This window comes from Chanos chanos, chromosome 5, assembly GCF_902362185.1.
Source record: "Chanos chanos chromosome 5, fChaCha1.1, whole genome shotgun sequence".
NCBI lineage: Eukaryota > Metazoa > Chordata > Actinopteri > Gonorynchiformes > Chanidae > Chanos > Chanos chanos.
Window position 1 is genome coordinate 8,193,556 of NC_044499.1, and position 24,595 is coordinate 8,218,150.

The window sequence follows — 24,595 nt, forward strand, 5'->3', positions numbered from 1 at the left end:
TCAGATGTCTGCAGGGACGATATGGTCCAGTGGGAGAAGAGTATATGACTCAGAGTATCATGTGACCTCACCACATGTCTTAGTCATCGAAGCTATAGGGAGATAATGATAGCCTCCTTCTGTCTCTCTATTTACTGCTCCAGCAAAGTCAAGAGCCCTGCCGTGACGTCACCGCCCCGACTTGCAAAAGGGAAAAGGCCGACGGGAAAGACAATGGCGGGATTCTATTCTCAGTAATAACCTCGGTGATGCACACTGTCCTGCTCTGTTTTGGTTTGACTGACTGAGACTCAGACAGAAAAAAACAAAAGTCCAAAGAAAAAAAAAAAAAACACACTATTTTGCAAAAAAAAAAAGAAAAGGGGGGGGGGGGATTTGTCACCACGGCCCTCTGGCTCACGAGACACCACCAAGCACGAGGGAACAGGGCAGTGTATGACTTCACTGTTTTAGGGTCCAGCGTGGGCTCTGTTCTTGCTCCTCATTCTGCCTCTGTCATGTGACTTTTTTTTTTAGAATCATATCCAAGCCTCATGTCAGTTACGTAACACTGAACATCCTGCTCTTCTAATGTACCCTTTGACACACCTCAGTTCCCAGTGGTAGGCCATGGACGTTGACCTCCTCACACAATGCTATTCAAACAAATTAGACAGGTAAAACAACCATGAAACAACTGTGTTACGCGCTATTCATCGAGAGGTTTTGTATTCAGTGTTTCTGAACGTGACATTCTCTGTTACATAAGAGAGAGCGAGAATGTGACAATACTGTTACCCCATGAGGACGTGCTTCACCTTTTAAATCAAATTCTTCATCATTGTTAAATTCCTTCAACTCTTTTTTTCTTTTTTTTTTCCTTCCCTGTCTTGACAAAGACAAACTGAAGTGTTAAATATGATCGATGAGAAAAACAGAAATATTACACAAAAAAAATTACAAAAAGATAAAACTTCCACAAAGAAAAAAAGGAAAAAAAAAATGCGCTTTAGTTTTATCAAACACTGTACAGCATCATACTCAAAGACCAGATTCCATAGAGTCTATAGAAAGAAGAAATTGGAACAAACAAGTCCAAACAGCTATTCTCAATGTTAACACTTCTGAACATGTCCGAAAAAGAAAGTTTATACATTTTTTTTTTCCTTCTGTGTGGATTTTACAATCAAGTTTGGTTTCAGAGAAAAAAGATTGGCCTTTTTGGATATGGACGGGCGCAGACTAGTGTGAATTACGGAAAACTCTTTCCTGTGAAGTAGGATCAAAATTCTTCCCTGCTGGCTACTAAATATTCATTGACATTCTATACAAATACTGTAACTAGCGTTTTATATTCACAGGTGAATATTCTGACATTTTGCTCTCAGGGCAATTAAAGTATCTTGTGAACCTAAATATATCATCATTTTTTAAACAAGAACTTTGTATTTCTAGTAAGAAGTGGGTGTATTATTTTCGCACTGTAGAATTATTTCAAAAAGGGCTTGTTTCAAACATAGCTATTTTTCTCTGTTTCATATATAGTTTTTTTTTTCCTCTTATTTAAGTTATTAGCTTTCGTAGGTTTTAAAATATAGTAGAAAAAAAGAGTAGAAAAACAAAGATTCAACCCCACCATTTGGCTATCTGTGAAAAGAATATTACAACTCATAAATGGATTTGAGAAAACTGTAAAAAATATTGGCAACTCTGGTTAATGTCTTGAATCCCTTTGTTAAATCATAAAATGTGCTGTTTCGATAAAGGTACGCATACCTGGATTTGACTTTTTGGCCGTACAAATCTACAATTAGCCGCTTGTGAATTGAACATAACTACGCAAAGTAATACTGGACAACCATTACCACAGTGTGACTGGGCTAGCCAGCTAGTCAGTCAGTGTATTCTCACTCATCCCAAAATCTGGATTGTTCCCCCCTCAGCGTCTCAACTGCTAACCATTTCACCTCCACTCAAGCTAAACCTGTCCATCGCCCGTGGTAATTTTGGTCAACTTTGCACTGAAAAACATGCTGTTCATTCGTTCAGTCTTTTATACACTGTAGATCTCAAGAAATTGACGAAATTTCAAATCTTGCCACCTCTAGTTCAGTAGACCTATATGTATGAATGTAGACAGAGGTACTGCACACACATGCATAGATTCATTCATATAGATGCACTCAACTCAGGGCTACGCGACGCGAGGTAAACGGATATTTGCCCCTTTGCCTTTATGGCTAGAGTGTGGCTTTTGTTTGTTTTTGTTTTGTTTTGTTTTGTTTTTTCCAGAGAGTGCTGTTGATTCCAGGTAAAAAAGTAGTGTTGGACTGAATTGTGCCCATTGACTGATACTGGGCATCTGCTAAGTGGGAGAAGGGCAGCTGGGCACTGTGGTGCAGCTATAGAATGATGCAGGGCTTCTTGTCTTTGAACGGGTTCTCTGAGGTGGGAACCCCGACCAGCAGAGGGTCACTACGGGCGTGTTGCTCGCAGTAACTCATTAGATCTGCAGCTGCTTTTGACACCTGAATCAGAGAGAGAGAGAGAGAGAGAGAGAGAGAGAGAGAGAGAGAGAGGGTGAATGTGGAAGAAACAAGGTCAGAGAGAGAGAAAGAGAGAGAGGGTGAATGTGGAGGAAACAAGGTCAGAGAGAGAGAGAGAGAGAGAGAGAGAAAACAAGTGAGCAAGAGAATGAGTTAGAAACAAAGAAAGAGAGAAAAAGAGAGAGAAACAGAGAGAGAGAGAGAGACAGAGAGAGAGAGAGAGAGAGAGAGAGAGAGAGGGAGAGAGGGAGAGGGACAGACAGACAGTCGGTAAATCTGAGGCTGATATGTTGTGCAGTAATAAGAGAAGGTTCAGTTTCTCTGTACCACTATCCATGCTGTGAAACTTTAATAATGCAGACTAAAGAGAAAACATTACCACACAGTGAAATACACACTCTGAACAGGGCAGATGTAACATATTTCTTCATCCAATATGCAAGACACGAAAGGCGAGCATGAGGACAGATACATAACGCTGTGTTTGAGGAGAAGTGTGCACGGGCCTTTGTGTTTGTGCCTGGAGAAGGGGCAGAGAGAGTTTTTGGAATGTTTGAGTCAGTTTTCCCTTTGTTTACCTTGATGCGTTCAATGCCAGCCTCAATCCTCAGCTGCTCCACCAGCTTCCTGGCCTGGGCTATGTTATTAGTCGTCGACATTCTCTGCCATCGGTTATCGTGCCACGTGAAAGGAGAAAATTCTGCACGATCAAAAGAAAAAAAAAAAATACAGATATGTTGAACCAACATCGCTTGGAGAAACAAAAGGCTTATGCATACAAACACCGCATACAAAAAGGCTTTGAACCATATATTCCTCTTCTCTTTATCACTCTGTCACTCTCTCCTTCTCTATCTCTCTCTCTCTTTTTTAATAGTACTGCTCAGAGCAAACTGCTGCATAAATTTGCACGGATTTTGACAAAAGATTCAGAGGCTCATAGCTGTTGTCTGTTTTAGCAGTCATAATTTCATTGCTAAGCTATCAGCATGTCGGTATACGGTGCCATGCAACATACAGGTTACAGATGTCTGAATAACTCAAAACAACCACAAACATTTAAACCCAGATTTCCCAGAATATTTAAACATTCTAAATACTCAAGAGAGCAGTCTATCAGAAATGTCCAAACTATTTCCCCTGTCTGTTCGTGTCAGACCACCCTGTGCACCGATGGCCATTAATCACAATATCAGTTGAACTGAAAACAGGTGCCAGCAATCTATTGTAGCTAGAACACACAACCTTATCCTATCTGCACTCCTTTTAGTCCTGAGAGCTCAAGAAAACCAACAAGCTACAAATAGTGTGTATGTGTGTGTGTGTGTGTGTGTGTCTGAGTGTGTGCATGTGTGTGTACGTCTGTGTGTGTGTGTGTGTGTGTGTGAGAGAGAGAGAGACTATGTGCATGTGTGTGTGTGTGTGTGTGTATGTGTGAACTGTATGTGCCCCTGAAGACGGACCATACAAGAGATATTCAGGGAGGTGCAGTCTCTTTGAAAAATATTTATTTTCTGAGTGTGTCAAAACAGTGAGTGCTTAAATGCTGGAATGACATTTTCGTCACATGGCAGGATCACAACAAATGTAAAAGTGTAAAAGCTCAGTGTTTACAATGGTGATTTAAGACTCTTTCATAAACACCAACGTGAACAAACAAAGATCTGTGTTTTGGTCCATTCACCTTGTTTAGCTCCTTTGTGCAACAGGGCCCTGAAGATAATCTACTCAGCTGAGTGGTAAACATTACAGAATGGTAAGACCACGGTACGAAGCCCTCACTAAAGTGAATAACAGACTCCACCCAGGTAAACTGGTTTCATTTGCGAGTGTTGAAAACAAGGCAACGCTTGTGCTTCTGTGTTGTAATGAAGCCCAAACACTCACACACAAACCTAGAGAATGGCTTGTAGAGAGAAACACTTGCCTATGCAGAAAAATATGTTTATCACAAAAAAAATCTTAAAAATCAAAGAACGGTAAGTTGTAATAATTGTACGTTTTGCAGCAAATAAAGGTTATGCAAAAAAGGCAAAAAATATATATATACAGGAAAACCCTCCTAAAAGGTGAGACACTGGACAAAAAACACACAACACTCTACACCTATATACACAGGTCTTAACACAGAAATTCACCTACAACCGCTAAGAGGGGATCCCACTTTCAAAAGGTCTCAGTGGAAGAGGTAACAGAAGACAGTATGTGAAAGGTTTCATTCTTTGTCAAACACAGAGACACACACACACACACACACACACACACACGCACACATACACTCTTGCACACACACCCATATCCAGTCTCTTTCCTCTCCACATTCCCAGATCAGAGCGCTGCCTCTGGCTTGTCCTAGCCTTTCCTAGAAATACTCAAGAGCACAACACATAGCTCTCAGAGCCTTCTGCTTTGTCTGTCCTGCACAGACACAGTCTCTTTCACTGGGACTAGCTGCAGCGACGCATTCCAGGAAATGGACGCGGCTGCCCAAACGCGCATAATTGCTGTATCCCCGAAAAAACACTGCCATATTCATTCAAAGGTGTATATACACACACACACACACACACACACACATCACATAAAGCACAATGTCCATAGGCAAACTTTTTCCAACCATTCGGGCTCCGCCACCACCACCCTTGCACCGACTGGAAAAGAGTTGCCATGGAGCAGAAGGCGGGAGAATCCACAAAGCTGCACAATACAGGCCCTTAAGGCCTTTTATTGCGCGCGTCTGAGGGGCCGTAATGGAGTCCTGCTCTCTTCATATCGTTCAGTTTGTCAATAGAATTGTTCTTCAAATCTGGTCCCGGAGCTGGGATATGCAGTGGGGGTTTTTTTCCCTTACCTCATAATCAGAGATGGATTTTTACCTGGGATACGGGGGGAAGGTGGCTCCTTAGCCAATCAGAGACCACCGTGCACAGTTGTTGTTTTGAATACCCGCAGGAATTCAGGCCTCCAGGACCAGATTTGAGAAACCCTGCTTTTATGTAAAGGAATTTGCACAGCGGTGCATCAGTACATCAGTATCTGCTGAGCGCCTGCTGTAAAGGATACGCTCTGAATTGACCTCATATGAACGTACAAAGCGATAAATCTTCCTGCAGTGGATAAACAAAGTAACACGGCTTGAGACAAGCTGCATCATTTTCTCACACAACACATACTGTTGTTATCGTGTTCTTGTGCAGTAATAACATTGTTTAAGTGTTCAATGCGTCCGTTTTTTTTTTTTCTCAGGTCGAGCGTTGTGTGAGAGTGGTGACTTATGGTGGAAATAAATGAGCTTGGAACAGATAGTGATGATTTGAAAAGTGTGATCTATTTCAGTATCCACGGAAAGAAAAAAAAAAAAAAAACAAACCCAACAGCACAAGGGTTAGGAGCAGGCTTAGCAGGGCACACTTTCACACTTAAAAGTAAGGACGTTAAATAAAAGAGGGTTAAACTGAGTCTCATGGCGCCACTGGTCTCCCCTAACTCCCCTTAGAGAATCCACTTTTTTTTTGTTCCCCCTCCAAGTCAGCCAGGGTTGTCCCACCCACCCCCCCACCCCCCTTCCATTCCATGCACACATACACAAACACACACACCCTCTCTAATGCCTTAACTCTCCCGCTCAGCTGGTGCGGTCATCACGTGCTAACACTCCCACCCATTCCGCACTGCTGTGTGGTCTGGCTGCAAGGACTGTTTCTTAAACAGGCTAGTCTTTCTCTAAAGGGTGGAATTTTAGTTCTACAGAAGGTAACAGAAGAGGGGCGGGGGGTGGGGGGGTCAGTTTCTCTCCTTCAAGAAAAATACACCCTTAACCTGTACTCCCTGTTAAGGACTCTTCGTGCAATAGCTGCATTTTTATTTCACAGATTTTGCAAGCAGATATTCCTACCGACATGCAACACTACATAGTAGCTGCAAACGTCAGTATGGACTCTTCACTTTTCCTTTAATATGTACTCTTAAGGCTCTCAAGACTGAAAGCATCGCCATGTGTTTTAGATTCTAATCCATCTGTGCTCAGTGTGAGACAACAATCTTTTTTTTTTTCTTTTTAAACAATGACCGGTCGCCTGATTGGTGCCAGTAACAGTATGTAACATCTAGCATATCTCCCGTGGCAAAGTGAAAGGTACGCTTTGTTAACGGTAAACAACAACAAAAAAAAAAAGCGCCTGTTAAGAACGCGAAGAACCCGTCGCTCGAATCAGATCTGATCTGGAGAGATGTGTCGGGAAGATGCATTCCCGTGTCTGATCTGGAGAGATTTGTCAAGAAGATGCATTCCCGGGTTCCACAAAGGCGGAGAGCATCTTTCTGCAGAGCTCCGCCGGGTCTCGGTGTGTGGCATTCAACCCAGACAAGCCACGGCTGTCACACACACACACACACACACACACACACACACACACACACACACACCTTCGGGCATAGCCCTCATACCTCGTTTGATCACTCTAGACTCCAGCCACAGTCCTGCCCATCGGAGAGCGCGCTGGCTCCGCGCGGGCTGACTAACGACGCTGATTAGAGCCTAGAAAAGTTGGCGGCGAATGATTTTTAAGGCAGCGTCGGCAGCTGGAGACTGGGGAGCGTTTTAGACAGACAGGACTTAGTGCTTGCGTGCCATGTGGGCGACACATATCTGTCATTTTCGCCGAGGGAGTGTGCAACAAAGGCTATATTAAACTCTCCATTTAATCCCGTGTCATTAATAGTGATTTACATAAGATTAATTTACATCTGCATTTCAATGTTTTGGCAATGAATCAGAAATACTTCAGGTGTGGTATTCAAGCGCCTTTAAAAAAGTCATTTAGAAGCCACCAGCTTTGAGTGACCAATGCTTAAAAATTGTGACTCATTAGAATAAATATGTGTTTATGTAGGTGTCACCTGAACTATTCATCTCCCACCTATCAGATATTTACAAGACTTGTGTGAACAGGTTCAGATGCATGTGAGAATGACCTATTCAAACTCTGCTCATGTTCAACTTGATTTCCTTGTTGTTGTATGAGGGTAAAAATAGGAGAGTGTTTGCGGCTCTTCGACAACTGTTGGTCTTAAGGTTAGTGCATGCTTTGACAATCCCTCATTACAAAGCACCCTTTGCATTGCATGCAATTTCTTATTTCTCCCTTTCTCTCTGCGCCCCCCCCCCTTTTGTCTCTTTCATGATTGAGCACTAAGCTTTCTGTGAAAAATGCAGTGCTGTGAACAGTCAGCAGTAGAATCTGTAAAAAAAACCCTCTTATGTTTACTTTGCCTAAACAGCCTCCTGCTTTCCCGCTTTTTCCCTACATGCGCTAGAGAGAGCAAGATTTGGCCAGCTGAAACACACACGCATACACACACACACACACGCTGTAACACAGAGCAAAGTGAAAGCACAAACCGCCACCAGCTCAACTGTGACATGTCGGCACAATCTGTCTCACCTTACTTCACCTTACCCTGCTTTCTAGCAGCCTACATAGAGCGCTGAGATGAGAGGAGGATAAAGAGCGGGGGAAAGGAAGGGAGGGGGATGAGTTTGGAGTTGTTTATAGGAGGGGGGCGCAGAACTGAAAGTTCTGGGACTCAGCTGATGTCATGTGATGATCGGCTTTCTCGTGAGAGCAGTGACATACCTCGTCGCATAATCAGTGAGGGGGGGGGGGGGCGCAAACAGACAGCAATTTCAGGCAGACAGGAAGACAGATAGACAGACAGACGACTTGTGTCAATTTTGAGACGGCGTTGAGACAGACAGGCAGATAGTCAGACAGGGAGGGGAGACTGAAGGGAGGAGAGAGAGGAGGCATGTTGTTGTCTGGGTAAGACAGCGTACACTATTCTCCTCCCAAAGCCGAGTCATTAGCGCCGCGTATCTGGCTAACACATGTGATGTGCAGAAAGCTGGCTGATAGGGACGGTTGCATATTGGGATTTTGTTTCCTGTGGCCTGCCCTCTGGGTCTCCTGTCCCAAAATCACTTGGGCCAGGGCCCCTCCCTAATCTCTCTGTCTTATAAAGAAACAGGCGAGGTAGGCTATGCCCTTGTGCGCACCAGTGATTACAGACGACGCCCTATCCAAAGCATTGTCTCATAGAATGACAGGAAAGACTGGGAGTCAAAAAAGCTGACATCTGGATCGCTCAAGCTGCAGTGTTTTTGTGCTTTGTGCTTGTCAACGTCATTAATCTACCATATAGTGAAGAATTTAAGTGCAAGCCAAACAGTTCTATTTAAGGCTTTAGCGTCTTTGTTTAAAGGGTGTTGAGGATTATAGGAACACTATCAACGTTTGTGTGCACTGCCCGAAGGCACATGAAGGGCCAAAGTGATTGTGTGTTTATAGCTTTCAATTCAGTTCCTCTAACATATGCCAAAATAGATCTGCACACGTGCTAAGCCGAATAAAGATAACGCGCGCCCAAAACGCTGAGTGCATGACGGACACTTTTGTTCTTTAAATTTGAGCTCTTAGTTGAACATTCCTAAGACCACACAGCGCGGCTGACGGGGAACGCTGCACAGGAGAGAGCAGACAACAGACTTACTCCGCAGACTCACACAAAAGCATCCGCGTTAATGCTTACAGTCAACAACTGTACATATCTGAATATATTTAACAGCAAAGTCAAAGCTGCCTGCCATACAGAACTGTATTTAGCAGCAAACTAGAATGAGAGAGAGAGAGAGAGAGAGAGAGAGAGAGAGAGAAACAGGGAGGGATACAACTTTAAAAAAAAAAAGTGCACATGGCAATAATTGATAGGTGACCAAATCAACAAATGCAAAAGCAAAGCTCACATAAATTCTGATACGCTGTTCTCATGCCCACAAGTTAGCATCAGGTATCGCAGAAGGATCAGCTGCAACATTTTACTTGACAATTCTCTAAACACCAAACGAAACCATTAACACAAAAGCTTGTAACAGTTTCTTTGCAACACCTCTGGATTTCTCACATCCAACAGTCTCTACAGAAAACAAAGCTCAGCTTGACTCAAAACAATGGTTTCCTTGTGGAGATTCCAGGAACTGCGTGTGGAATGGCATGGAAACTTGTTTATCCAGAGTTAGGGCAGGTGTGACCCGCTCATCAGGACCAACAGAGAGAGAGTGAAAAAGCGAGGTCAGAGACTGGGTTTTAGGTGGGGGTGAGGTGGGAGGAGGAGGGGGGGTATGGAAACCATAACATTGACTCCAGATATTCCATGCAGGGTGCTTTGGTGGGAAATTTTTTGCTGTTGTTGTTATTATTCTCCTTCAAATCCCAAGGGTCATGGAATTCTTTGGATTACAATGTGTAGAGGCTTGCAGGAAAAAGATAGTGCCCTTTAAGGATGATCTCAACTGGTAAAAATTCCTTCACCCGTACATGACAGTTTTAGTGCTCTGAGCCCAACAGCACAGATCTTTTTTTTTTTTGGTTTGTTTTAAAAAAATAATTATTGAATGACAGTGCTATAAATTAAAATTAATTTCAGGTCAGTGTTGAATATCTCTCTCTCTCTCTCTCTGTCTCTGCCCCTTCTTGTCACAGATGGCGTTAAAAGCTACAGGAGTGTAACTACGGGACATGTTATTATTTTGTCACTTCCGTTCTGTGGCAGAAGTTTCTAGAATTAGTATATAGGAGACTTCAATGGAAACTGGGAGAAGAGCCCAAATACCAGAGCCAAAATGGTAGTGATTGATAAATGGCACACGTGACTGTTGGAGACAGTCACCATCCCAACACCCAGACAACACTGTGTCACTGAATGGATTAGTCAAGCTTGCACATGTCTCAAAGTCACTATGCGTGCAAATCTGACACAAAAGTGAGCCTTAACGCTCCGTTCACAGCCAGGTGCATTAATACCTCACACTCACCGGCAGGTCGAGGCAGTCTGGAAAACAACACGTATCCCCAGAGCTAAGTCAGTGACTAAACCCACACTCTGTCTGTCAGCAGCTGATTTCCTAAGCACACAGCTGCCTTATATGGTCAAGAGGAAAAAGAAAAACGCAGCGGAAGCGGGGAAGTCCTGCGAGGAGTTTCACATAGCTTCCAGTAAGCAGTGTTATCAAGGGATTGGGGGGGTGGGAGGGCGGGGGGGGGGGGGGGGGCAGGTTTTGAAAGGAGCTATCCATGACCTAATATAGAACTCAGTCTCTTTCTCGGGACTGCCACCGATGCTGGAAATTAACACCCTTCGTTCCAGCTTGATCAAGTCAAGATTACAAAAGGGAAAAAAATGTAATCCTCCAACCATCAGGGGCAGCAGCAAAAAAAAAACAAAAAAAAAAACAGAAAAAAACAAAAAACGTTGTCTCCATGACCTACAAAGCGTTGTATTTAGTCTGTCACAGAATAAAAAAAAATAAAAAATTTCGCAGGACGGGTCACGGCTAAGAGTTGATGTAAAAGCAGAGTGCATAGTTGTCTGTCAGCAGAGAGCTGACTCTCGTCTGTCTGTCCTTGGTGGAATGTGCGCATCGGTGAGGTTGGAAGAGATTGGCGATGACGTAAGATACGGTCCGTCAAGGCGGCCAGTGACGCAGGAGAGGTCTGCAAACGGTCTGCGTGTCGCTGTCGAACCGTCAGACGAAAACCACCGTGTTTTCTTTATCTGACAATACCGTTCCATTAATCTTACTGTTACAATATGTTAAAAGTAAATAAAGATAGACGCATCTACCATGTCGCTTCAGGGAAAACGGGGGTGGGGGGGTGGGGGGGGGGGCTGCCCCCTTTAGGTGCAGTGTGCTGTGGAAAGACTGAAGCAGCCTGGAGGCAACGTCGCAAAAGGGGTCAAGAAGTAACCCATAACGCCATGATTAAAAAATAATGAAGTAAATGCAGTGTTAAAAATTTAAATGACCGAGTAAATGTGTCGCTAGTTTTACATTCCTGAAAAACTCCTGAAAAGCAGGGACGTACAAAGTGCTGAATACCGAAATCACTCTCCAAATCTCTCAGCAATTAACCTTTGATTTAAAAGGCAGATGTTTTTCTCTTTGTGGAAAACACTTCCTCTTTCTCTGAAGATCAGATAAGATTGTTGCAAGATGCCCATGCATGGTCTAGTGAAAACTCACTGTGTTGGAGAGAGCTTTGCTGTCTGTGTGAAAACCCCAATCAAAACAGAAGTCTGTGACATCACAGAAAACGCCACATCTCTGGAACCTGCCCCCGGCCAACCTTTTAACAGCAAGACGCGGCAATTATGTGTGACGTATACGGAAGATCTCTGAGATTAAGTTGTTTGTGTTTGCAAACACACAACAGACAAAAACAGCAAAAAGAGTATAATCTCTTTCTAAGTTATCAGTCACTGCTTTCTCTTATTTTAGTGAATTGGAACCTGATATGGAATGCACCCAATCACTTTAATCATTTCCTAACTCAGCAATTCAACGTCATCTGATGATGAATACAACTAATTCTTATTACCTGAAATAATGTTTGTTCTTTTTCTGTAAATATGCACATCTTCTACTGTCAGTGTTTCGACCTCTGGATATCAGGGTTCCTTAAATCCAGTCCTGGGGAAACCCTACTGGTCCCCCCCCCCCCCCCTCTGCATAAGTACACAGGCTAATTTTTATTGACAAACAGGTGCTTGAAGTCTTCTGCCAACTTAAATCCAGACACCTGGCTCATATGACGGCTACCCTTTCCTGACCTTTAGGACTGGATTGGACAACCTCTCCTCCAGACTGAGGCCATTTCACAGTAAAACAGAGATAAGCAAGGAGTTAAATGTTTGTCTTCCTGCCTTCTCCCCCCCGTTTGACACACGAGGCATGAATAATCAGGTCTCTGTAATCTACGGCCCGAAGAAAGGCGAGTCGGTAAAAAAAAAAAAAAAAAAAGAAAAGAAAAGAAAAAAAGGAGCTAGAGAGAGAAAGAGCGGGACAAAAAGAGGGAGAGAAAAAGGGAGGGAGAAATGGAGGGAAGATCAGCGCAAGGTCATGGGTTTCAAGCTGCAGCATGACCTTGATAGTTGACAACAAAGTAAATCTGTCACAGTGTCTGGCATTAGCACTGTTTTACTACCTACAGACACCTGCGTGTTTCCATACGAACTATCTTTATAACAGTATAACAGTCAAGAGGTAGGAAAAAAAGGCATTTCAAATTAGCTTATGACAATCTGAAAGTAAAGAGCAAATCTCTATTTAAAGAAGCACTAAGACATTTTTTTCGCCCGCGTAACCGCTTGTGAAAATGAGCTTTCTGTGGGCGTTTCAAGGTCCAGGTTTCACATCAATCTCTGTTAGATCTTGTATCAGTTCTGGAATTTGATCTGCACTTATGTGAAAGCAGACCATACAAAGAAAAAAAAAATTTAAACGACGAGATGAATTAGGAAACGAATGGTCATAGGAGAGTCAAGACATGCCAAGACATGTTCCCGTATCCTGTCCTACTCTGAAATGATTCATCACCTATTTCATAAATTTCACACAAACTCAGAGATTGCTGCCTTAATGATTCCAACGGCCTTAATAAGACAATTGGCTGATTCAGATCATAAGGTAAAGCTATCTCTCTTGCTCTCTAATCTCACACAGCTCTGAGTGGAGACTAGTTTCAGCCTGCTGACCGGGTCGGGGTGGGGGGGGGGGGGGGGGGGGGGAGGAGCACTAGTCTGACCTGGTTTTTGCAGATGCTTTCGGGCGGCTGGTGGCCCGAACGGCCGGTCATTAAGGAGACGCACCACGGGGTTTTTCACACCTCACTCCTGGGGCTATGTGAAGGAGAGGATTCACATGCACTAGACCCTGTGAGTCAGCATGGGGAGGGAGAAAGGGGGAGGGGGGGGGCTGATTCCGTCCCGCTTCCCTACTGAGAGACACTGCCATTTTCCTCAGCTGCACAGGTGTCAAACCAGACTCCTTATTTCCCTAAATAAACCAAGACCATTTAAACAGTAGCTGGTAAAGCTATAGTACGCCCCAACACCAGTAAATTGACTTTTCACGCACACACACCTTCTATATAATGAGTTTTAACACATTGTCTAATCCTTTCTAAGTTGCGTCTGAGTTCCGGTCTTGTAAACACTTCACAAAGAAATGTAGAGGTGCCAAATAAATTTTAACGAATGTACACCGCAGCCGTCATCAGTGAAATGATGAAATAATTGTGAATATGCTGAAAACCTTATGCAGCTGCAGCAGCTATACAATTGCACATTACGCTTTTAAAAATGTTACGATTTCCGGCTTTAAATTGTGCAGAAATTGTATAGAACCATATCAGTTCTGAACATGGTGATCCTAAAACAATGGTCATGTGGTTATAGAGAAACTAGGAAAACAAATTTTCCTTAGATACTTTACTGGACAGAGTGGCTTTCTCCTTTGCAACCTACAGTAACGGCTTTGACTGGAAAGCACTAGGGCAAATGCCAACAGCGTCTATTTGTGTTCAAATATAGCCTGAGTGACGGCTTTCAAAAATACGGTCTGGTCTCATTCAGTGAAAACACAGCTTAGCCACTTCATGCACAATTATTCTTTGTGATAACACAGATGGAGTTCATTTGAACTTCACCTGAAGTGACTTCCACAAAACAGCGACCTGTATATGATGAATTTTGATTTCCTACATATTAAACAAACACACAACACCCTCTATAACCTATGCACATTGTAACATCACTTTAACAATAAAGAGTTTTCCTGCTTGCCTTGTATTGGAGTTCAGTCTTTAAATGAGGTCAATAAGCTTAAATGGCTTGACCTACTTCTTACAGGATATCATGAGTCACATTAGAAAACAACCTCAAACCATTGCGGAAGGTTACATCAGCAGTAACGATACAAACAAACAATAATCAAATTTTGAGATGATAAGAGCAAATGTATAGCGAATACAATCAATGCATGACTGCATGCTAAAATAGCTAGCAATGTTGCAGTCTTTCCTGCAATGCTGCATTATTGATGAGCACATGAGCGCTCGTAAGACGCTGCAGAAAGAGACAACACTCGAGTCAGAATCACGAATCAAACTTGCAAACTGAATAGTGTGAAGGCACTGTCAGCACCATTAATGAAGGTTTCTTTTTATTAATGAAAGTGCAAGACTACAATGAGTGACTTTGTTGCGAGAGGGTACAGCACTGAGAAGGCAGATGGGGTGGGCAGGAGGGTGTCGTAAACCCCCAGAAGGTGTCACATGTAGCACTCTGTTACTCTGATCACTGGGGGGGGGGGGGCAAAGCTACCCCAGTTTTGTCATGGGAAAGCCTGAGGGATCCATATCAATAGGCCAGAAGTAGGCCAGAGGTCAGGAGTTCTGTGTTGTCTTTAAAAACTGGGACAGTTCTGAAGTCGAAGACACAAATACCAGCTTTGATAATTAATGGTACGTTATGGTATGTTGTCGTTCCGACCGGGAAAAAGACCAACCAATGAGAAGCAAAATGTGAACGTGTTTAAAACCCCAAGAAGCATTCCAACTACTAGGGCACAAGGTCTTTTGCATTTTGTGCATCCGTGATAAATCAGGAAGTCATTTCACTCCAGACGTACTGAGGTCTGGAAATATCCCAGTGGTACCAAATGAGGTAGATGCCACATCTCTGACATGACTGGGACATTTTCTGGACAGTGGCATGAGGTTCTATCTAAGTCACAAGCACAGTTTGTCCCGTAGGACTGGGGAAAAACAGCTTCAAAAACCAATGTCTAGAGTCCCAAACTGTTGATATTAAGAAGCAAAAAAAAAAAAAAGAGAGAAGTGACTTGCACACCGGCGTACACAGGGAAACAATCTGTGTCGCTCTTAATCAAGCTGTTCTGCGCACGCACGATCAGACAAAACAAACACGATGTCCGACAAGAGAGACTCTCCCCTCCTTCACCATTTCTCAGCAGCGCGTCTGAAATAGAAATAAATTGCAAAAGAGTTCAAAGGGGAAAACATTATAAAAACAAAGAGTCGACATCTAAGCTGTTATGGCAAGGACATTTGCTCTTCCAGTCAAAGGAACGTTAGCAATGAGAAACAACATTCCTGAACTTTCAGTTCTTTACAAGCATTTCCTGATATTCAAAACATGCACAGCTTGTTTCCTACAGTCCGGCTAGTGACATCGATCAAAAAGAATGTATCGTCTCAGAGCTGATAGTTCAACAGAATCACATCCTTTCCTAGGAAACTCAGTCCATAAAGACAAATGATGCCACTGAATCTGATCAAAGTCCGAAGAATAAGGAAATGATTTTTCCATTGCTTTAACTCTCTGTCCCAGACATAAAACATCACAAATGAGTTTTGACTATCAGTCGTTCAATACAGGCAGATCTAAAGAGGGCCAGATGCATATGTATTAGGGAGTATAAAGTAAAGTCCTGTGGTAAAAGCTAAATGTCAAAGTCCACGTGGAGGAGATCCAATGGGGAGAGTAAGGAGAAGTGAGAGGAGGTGGAAAAGGAGAGAAACAAGTGGGAGATGAAGAGGAGTAGAACTGTACGCATAGCAAATTTACCTAATAGAAAAATGTGCTATAGTAGGCACCACACACGTAGGTGAGTGTAGGAGAAAGTGGGAGAGAGAGAGAGGGAGAGGGAGAGGGTGAGAGAGAGGGAGAGGGAGAGAGAGAGAGAGAGAGAGAGAGAGAGAGAAGTCTACTGGAAGCATGTGTCAGGGAGCGGGAATCGAGGGGTCGAAGAAAGAAGAACAGAAGGAGAAGGAGAGGGAGGGAGAGAGGGAGGAGTACAACAGTAACCGTTACTCATATTCTCCCGTGTGGCATTCTTTTTCCAACGACAAAAACGACAGAAAAGAAAACGCACCAGGAAAGCGGCCAAAGAGCAGAGCTGAATACTCTATTGACAGTGTGGGCGGCAGTGCAAATCACAAACACTCCACCACTGAGGAATAGCAAGAAAAGCCACAGAATACCAAGCGTGGAAAAACCCTCCTAAAGACTCCTCAGAAACATCAGAATCCGTTCTCAGGTCGTTTACATTCTACACACTATTTGATCTCAAACCATTTCACTTTGGGAGTGAGCGAAAGTGAATTTACCACGCGCTAACCGAGCAACGCTTCCAGTGTGCAGTAATAAACACAGAAATAAGCAAAATGCACGTTTTGAAATCTTTCATATGCAAGCACATTACACAGGAAAGGAAAAAAAAAGAAAACGTTATGGACTGAAGGTCAGCTGCTGACTCATGGTTTGAAAACTCAGAACAGAGAAACAGCTAAGTCATCGTTACGCCACACGCGACCAGTAACAACTTCTCTGCACCTGCTCCTTATCTCTCTGAAACATAGCTGGACGTTCCACCTCACAGACGCAGGACATACCTCTGCTTACCGAAGAAGAGAGTCATCCACTTAGACTTACTAAGAAATTAGCCCCTGAACAGCTATGTCCCCTTATATGACAATAAGCAGTGCACGGCATCTACAACAAAACCAAATAACACTGCATCTATTTACCTTACCCGAGAGGACCTTGGCAAACCCGTTTACATAAGGAATTGTTACCAAAAATTTACCTCAGGATCACAGCATTTCATTTATTGTTTGTGTAATCTTGTCATGTGACGAGCGGTGGATATGTAATGTGTTACATGTGAAATTATCCAATGTTGTTATGTGCTCCTGTCCTAAGGTTCTTTGTTTAGTCTGCTGAGGTGGAGCAGAAATGTTTTGCATGTGTCTAGTCAATATAACGGTCATTCCCCAGGATCCCCAGACCCTGTTCACGTGATAAAAATGCACACAAATTTCCTATGTGTCACCAAGCCGAAAAACACAGCATAATAATAAAAAAAAAAAAAGTAAGAGTTATCAGGTTACTAGACATCCAGACAACAGTCTGGGTGTCTAGTCCTTTGGAAGGTGCTTTCCTGAAGCATGTTTTTCCACGAGACCCCTAAACTTTTCCCTAACTGCCTGTGAGTCAAGGACTACTGGAGAACTGACGTAACAGGGCAGGAATCCGGGGAAGGCTTCGCCCGTCTAGACCAAGCTAGACTAAGCAATGCTGAAACAGAAAAACATGCTCCTTCCTAAGCTATACTATACTGCCTCCTTGTGGATGACTTTCATACTAACAGTACTGAACTTCAGTTACTGGTACTCTGCTCCCCAGCTGATAGCCGAGAGAAACTTTAACGTGTGAATATGTATGGCACATATTTAGCGACTGAATCCTGTGAATACAGCTGATGCAGGACTGCGAGGCTGATCCTGAACCTGTACTTGCAGTATTGTTTGATAGAACTGTGGAAAGTTACTGAAACTAAATTATAGGCGAAAACCTTAAAAAACACACAGGGACACACACACACACACAAACAGAGAACACATAGATAGATAGACAGATAGATAGATAGATAGATAGATAGATAGATAGATAGATAGATAGATAGATAGATAGATAGATAGATAGATAGATAGATAGATAGATAGTGAGGGGGGGAGAGAGAGAGAGTGAGAGAGAGAAAGAGAGAGAGAGATGTTTACTCTACACTTAGCATGAAGACGAAAGGGTTCAGAAGAAAGACTCAAAGGGACTTTTGTTACAGACAAACTCTGTGAGGGCACAGTGGAAATGGGAAAGTCATTATTTTAACTTCTGCAAGCGCCTGAGTCCACGCTGTATCCACAACTATCCACTCAACATGAACAGGGTCTGCCCAAACAGGAGATTAAAATAAGATGCTTCCATGGGCACAGTGCCTGGTACTGAGAATAAGCAGAACTATTCCCTAGAACAGTCTGGACTGAAAAACATGCCACAAATGGACTTCTGCCCAACTCATTACAACAAACAGGGAGCAATGACATATGTGTTGTTGCGTCAAACCTAACATCCTTCCTAAGTAATGGCATTAACCCGCGCTGCCTCGTACACCACAATACCTTCAGGTTATACCCTAAGAAAATCTGTATGAAACACATGTATGATATATAAATGTGTTAAGCAAGTCTGGTAAGTGTTTATAAAGACACTCCTGTGATTCCATAACTTTTGTACAAATGCTATATTTTGCTATTCATAATGGAGAGAGAGAGCGAGAAAGAGAGAGAGAGAGAGGGAGAAAGAGAGAGCGCATGGATATAGATATCAGTGCTCATCTTCATACTGTGATGTATTTTTAATAAAATAATCATAGTGATGTATTTCTTATGCTGCGTGAATTAGGAATAATGCTATCCACTGTGACAGGACACGAAAAACTCATCATATCAAAATTGACCTGCAAATGGGTTTGATACATCTTTACTTCCTAGCTGAAATGAACAAGAACAGACAGTCCTGGACAGTTGCTATGGATACAGTTCATGGCTAGCAAGCTCCTGTGTTCACATTGTATATATTTGCATGAACGAGAAATACTGCAGTAATGTCTCCCCCTAGTGGCTAAAATCTGGTATTTCAGTACAGTTCTATATTTTTATGGCAAAATTATTCTCGTACCTTCCCATTATGAATAAATCAGAGTAGGTGTACATTTTTGCAGGCTTACCTGGTAGATGGTGAGTGTGTAGACCAGCAGTTGTTCAGAGCTCTTGGATAAGGTTTTCTTGTCTACAAAAAAAAAAAAAAGTAAAACAACCATAAATATTTATATCTGTGCAAGGAAAAAAATCCACATCTGGCTCAATGTACTGCATAGCATCTATGTACATTATCCCTTCACTCTTTTGTAGAAAAAACAGGGTTTTTTTTTTATTATAAACTCACAATAAATGCGCACTACAAGGTGAATTCACGTCTTGTGTTCAGTTGCATTGTGTTGTAATATTAGATCTCTGTAACCTATGGACAAACACATTATGGAGCTATAATGACAATCATGTTGCGATTAAACAACTTTATTCTTATTACAGTGTAAAACGCCAATTAGTAACAGGGAATATGCTCATCATTTGATCTGAATTACTGAGTTATAATATAAAACAAAAAAACAACAACAACTAAAAATCTTGAATACTTGTGTTATTCACAGAGGGATTTTTTTTTTTTTGTCCACCAGGAGGCGTATATAATCCAAAATACCTCATACATATTATACAGATTATACTGGAATTAGCATTACTGAAATAATAACCCAGCATTAGTGATAGTGAAACACTGATCTCCTACACCATCTGTGTGTTTTCAGACGTTTTAATTTGAACTAAGCCTGTCTGACATAGCTAATCAAGAGACCCTACAATACACTGATAGTAAATCAAAGTGCGTAGCCCTTACTGGACTGTGTAATGTACGCACAGTAAGTGATCTACGCAGCAGTGAGCGTGTTTAAGTTTCCCTGAGTTTAAGTGTTTCTTAGCTGCACTTATAACAGGATAAACCAATAATGCTCTTTATTTATATAAGAGCCACTGAATACATTGAGTACATTAATTACATGGCTTCTACCATGTGAACACAATTGCAGGGGTCATGTTTCTCTTGTGTTTATCATATTTGCTTCATTCATGTGAAATTGATGGTTGGTTGCTACAGTTTACTGAGTAGTTCCCTATCCAAATGCTTGATATGATTTTACCTTGCTTTGCATCTTCAAGTCTTATCCTTTATGATATCACAATGATGTTTAATAAAACAGGTAATAAGAATCTATAACTGTTTATGGTGTTTTATCATTAATTCATAAGAAGCTTAACAGGTGACTGCCGACAACGTCTCACTGAAGGATGCAAGACATTATGAGCTCACAACAAAACATTATAATTCACATACGCTATCTTTAAAAGAAATAATGCATTATTGATACGGGCTTTAAGTGAATTGTCACTGTAGAGTACGTCGTTTTAAATCATTTAAATATTTTATTAAGCATCGCAGCCATCGCAAAATGCTGAATGAAAAGGTTTCGAAAATCTGTCTTCATAGATACAATGGCAAAACAAACATTTCCAACCAGGCAAAGCTAGAGAGCAATACTGAGAGGATACAAAAGGAGTCAGAGTCAAATTCAATGAATTATTAATCTGCTCTTATTCAACAGAGCCAATGACACCATCCTTACTTACTATACCAGACAGAGTGACTAGACCAGTTTAGGTGCTTAAGTTCTCTTACCGAGAGAGCTACCTTAAGAGAACCTATAATTAGCTAAATGTAATTTATGTTTAATTATGTTTCTGTGAAATAGGTAAGTGATTTGATTCAGTAATTAATGTACTGCAAAAGTCCACTACTAATTATCTTCTTGTCCCTGGAAGCCCCCGCACAGAAGAAATATGGGTTGCTTAAGCCCATCTGATCTCACCAAATAAATGGATTTAAAAGATGTATTTCTCTGTTTCTGGATTTGGAATGGTAATGAGACAGTGTAGATACTATTTTTTTCCTCTCAAATCCAATATAAGAAAAAAAAATGACGGAAATGGTGTACATTGCGTAATTACCTAAACCCACAGCATGAACAATGCTCTTTTAAACAGCAATAAATTCTTGATTTGAGATTCTACTGTACATGTTTCATAATGTAATGTGTGGAGCACTGTAGCTAACAAAACTGTGTAGTGGAACAATCAGAACGTAGCTGATGGTACTGTGTAGTATTTTACTGAATTTCAGGATCTATTACAATATAACAGCGTTGAATGGCATGATATGGTCCAGTGTGGCATGGTAGAGTATGGCAAGAAAAACTGTCTAGTGATGAAACTCTCTCTCTCTCTCACTCTCTCTCTCTCATTCTTCCGCTGAAAACTTTTCATGTTGTCTTTTTTTTTTGACATGTTATGTTTTAAAAGCACAACCACAGTTTAAAAACTAAAAGAACATTTTTAATCACAGATACAGTCCAGTGTGAATTGTTTATTATGATCAGGGTTCAAACATCAGTGCTGTTCAAGGAGAGAAAAAAAACTGTCATAGCCAACATGATTCACCTATGCCAAGCACCTTTCATAACACGTTGGTTGCCTATACGCCAATCTTAAACACCTGAAAAGAGACGGATTCTGCTAGAATAGCTCGTCTCATGAAAACCCCAATGAAAACTATACAACATACAAAGCCATTGTAAGGCCTAAGGTAGAACTGATATTTAAAACACAAATAATAGACGAGGTTAGAACATCTGTACAACTGAAAAGAAACCGAACGCATTCAAATACGTCAGATTTTAATCAATCAATATATTACTTTAAGAAATCATGAAAAAAAAACGACGGAGGAAATATGAACCTGCATTCAACGTCTGGCATAAGGCATATTACATGTAGCCCGTCTCCTCTATTGCTGTTAGTAGGCCTTGTTCAAGCTGATGGAAAAACAATGCGGGCATTTTGAGAAATGGTACACTATGTACGCCTCGGTGTCTGTGCATTTGTAGCCCAAACTAAACCTTAGATACATGTGTCCACTTGTAGACACCCGACTATCACACTAGCGGCCATAGCATAAGATAATGTATTACGCGTAGAGATGTTGACAGGAGGCGCATGAAGGTTCTACTCGGCTATTAAGATACTAGTATTTTCGCTTTGTAAGGGGGCTTTCATTTGGATTCATGGAAACGAAATAGCTTATTTTTGACAAAACAACTAAATGTCAATCGCCTTCTTGTGTTTATTTAGACGTGTGAATAGAAGAATTGGATTATGCACGAGTGCTAAACCCTCTCGATATCAAAACGCTTTCCTCCTGCCCACTCCCCACCCCACCGGACAAAGCTTGGAAAATTCAAGCGGTACTGGATTCGTGACACCGGTGGAGTTTAGCACCCGCGCCCTGTCCGTAGCAAAGCCTTCAAATGCAGAGAACACGTATGTCATAGAACGACGCGCCATAAGATTGTAAAGTGAAGAATAAGAAGATATAAAAAATATTTCAATACTCACCTCCGTCTACGGTGAATGTGTAATTTAAAGGGCCAGGTTCGCGCAGATTGTTCCCTTCGTTCGTTCACTCCCCCCTTACCAAACACCACCCCCTCCGTTTACCAGTGTCCACCCAATCCCCCACCACTTGTGACAGCGTTCTCACACACAAACTTGCTTTTCCCTCCTGGGAAAACCAGAGTCAGTTCAGAGTCAAATAAGGCGGCTCTTAGTTAAAATTGAAAGCCAATCGTTATTGCAAGAGCTGCCCTCTCCACCCCTCACCCAAAACCAAAAGTTAGGTTGTATCTCCTTTTGAACTTTGAAGCTTTTTTTTATAGAATTTGTCCGATTTTAAGTGTTCGATCTGCCTTATGTTCGCGCCCTCAACAGCTGTTATTCGGCACAGACTTCATTAATCAACGCATCAGAGTGCGGAGAACCGAAATCGCCTCACACCGCAGTATGCAGTAACGCTTATTGACCCAGGAGGGCGCCGTTAACTAGAGTCTGTTCATGTCTTTTCTGTGGGTCTGGCAACACATGGGATTGGGTAGAGAGAGTATTTGTCTGTAGCCAACTAGAAGATATAACGCGGATACTTATCCTCATCTTTCTGTTGATCTCCTGATTTCAAATGCTGCGACGCGCTTGCATTAGTAATTAATGGAAATGCCGTTGATAGCATATTTACGATGACTGTAAAGTGATCACGGTGATGATGGTGATGATGATGATGATGACGACGACGACGATGATGGTGATTTTGCTAATTTGAATGAACTCAGTAAGACGACAATCATTTGTTGTCGTCGCCGTCATCATCATCATCATCATCATCTTTATCTTCATCATCATCATCATCATCATCAAACAGGTAGCTGGATATCTACTCAGTGCTGATAAGTAGAGATTCCTGATGTTAGTTAGTATTTGGTAAATGGGTAGTAATACCCCTCAGCATATGGCAGGTTTTTTTTTTTTTTAATCTGTGTCCTGAGACCTTAGAGCTCAGGCCTTTGTCAGTGAGCTTCAGTTAGAGTTTCCATCCTGAGAAACTCAGTACCAGCATAGCCTGTTGGGCTATTAGATGAATTAAACCCGTATAACTCCCAGAGGAGCTAAACAGGTGGTACATGGCACCTTGGTGGTTGTAAAACACCATGTTAGCTTTACATATACAAGTCATGTTGACACGCATTATCTGTTTAGATGGGAACATGTCAAATTATCTGTATCTGTCTCAAACCCTCCTCCCGAGATCCTTAATTTCCTGATTTTGGGTTTTCCTCTCAGCAGCTTTGAGATAATCCACTGACCCCCCAGGGGCTGTCAAAGACCTCATAACATTTGTTAGCAGTATTTCAACCTGCTATGTATTATCCTGCTTATATTTATTTATTTATTGTTAAACAATGATGTGATATTTATAGCAAATGGGGGGGGGGGGTGTACTTTTACCGCACTGGCCTAATTTTCTCCTGTAGCATGAAATTATGCTGATGTCTATACATTTCCATTTAATTTTCCCTGTCTTTGAAGTCTCTGGCACTTCAGCTGCTGCAGCAGTAGTAGAAGCAGAAGTAGCACATCCTGCAGACTGTAGAGCTGCTGATACAATGCAGAGAAACCCTGTACACTCTGTAGCTCACAGCAGAGAGAGGGAGAGAGAGAGAGAGCGCAATGAATCACAGTCACTGGACAGTTATTCTATGCTGGTTCCTCAGTGCCCTAGCGGCCATTTTCTACTGTTCTGCCTGCTAGCCATCAATCCATCACAAGCCATTTATCAAACTGTGTCATTTGTGTTCCTGGTCACGCTCTCCGCATGCATTTTTCTTTTTCATTTGTCACCAAACACTGCACACGAGGTACAGGAGCAATCGAATTACACAGTCCATTTTTAAAGAGATTTATTAAAAAAAAAAAACCTTGATGGTGTGGAAACAAAGTGATCATTAAACGTACATTCAAAGATATTTGGCACTGATATCAAATAATATGTATATATTACTATATTGTGTTGTTTAAATAAATTACTGTACATGTCACCATTACATTCATTTCTTTATGCTGTATGCATCGGTTTATCTTTAATACTGTGAGGCGGTTTAATTAGTTGACAAGCGAGACTGACAGCTGATGTTGGGCTTCAGCTGGAGAAGCTTCCGGACTCTCATGGATTTTATTGTCTCATTAATTTACGAGAAAGCCAACCAAAGGCACCTCCTCATGTCTCGCGCGCTCTGGTCTATTTTAGCTTCATCT

General features: G+C 41.9%; 1 protein-coding gene across 1 annotated transcript; it reads right to left on the reverse strand.

Annotated features, from left to right (window-relative positions):
* Positions 1-330: 330 nt before the first annotated feature.
* On the reverse strand, positions 331-22,422 carry gng7 (guanine nucleotide binding protein (G protein), gamma 7). The gene is made up of 4 exons (XM_030773683.1): positions 22,349-22,422; positions 19,012-19,073; positions 3,104-3,225; positions 331-2,507 (listed from the first exon to the last, which is right to left on the reverse strand). The coding sequence occupies exons 3-4, from the start codon at positions 3,182-3,184 to the stop codon at positions 2,382-2,384; spliced, it is 207 nt and encodes a 68-aa protein (XP_030629543.1). The 5' UTR covers positions 3,185-3,225; positions 19,012-19,073; positions 22,349-22,422; the 3' UTR covers positions 331-2,381.
* Positions 22,423-24,595: the final 2,173 nt, after the last annotated feature.

What these genes read in the sequence shown, in the direction of transcription:
- gng7 (XM_030773683.1), bottom strand. Translation starts at nt 3,184, where the DNA reads ATGTCGACGACTAATAACATAGCCCAGGCCAGGAAGCTGGTGGAGCAG. An exon ending in CTGGCATTGAACGCATCAAG is followed by an intron (nt 2,508 to 3,103) that starts GTAAACAAAGGG and finishes TCTCTGATTCAG; the next exon opens with GTGTCAAAAGCAGCTGCAGA.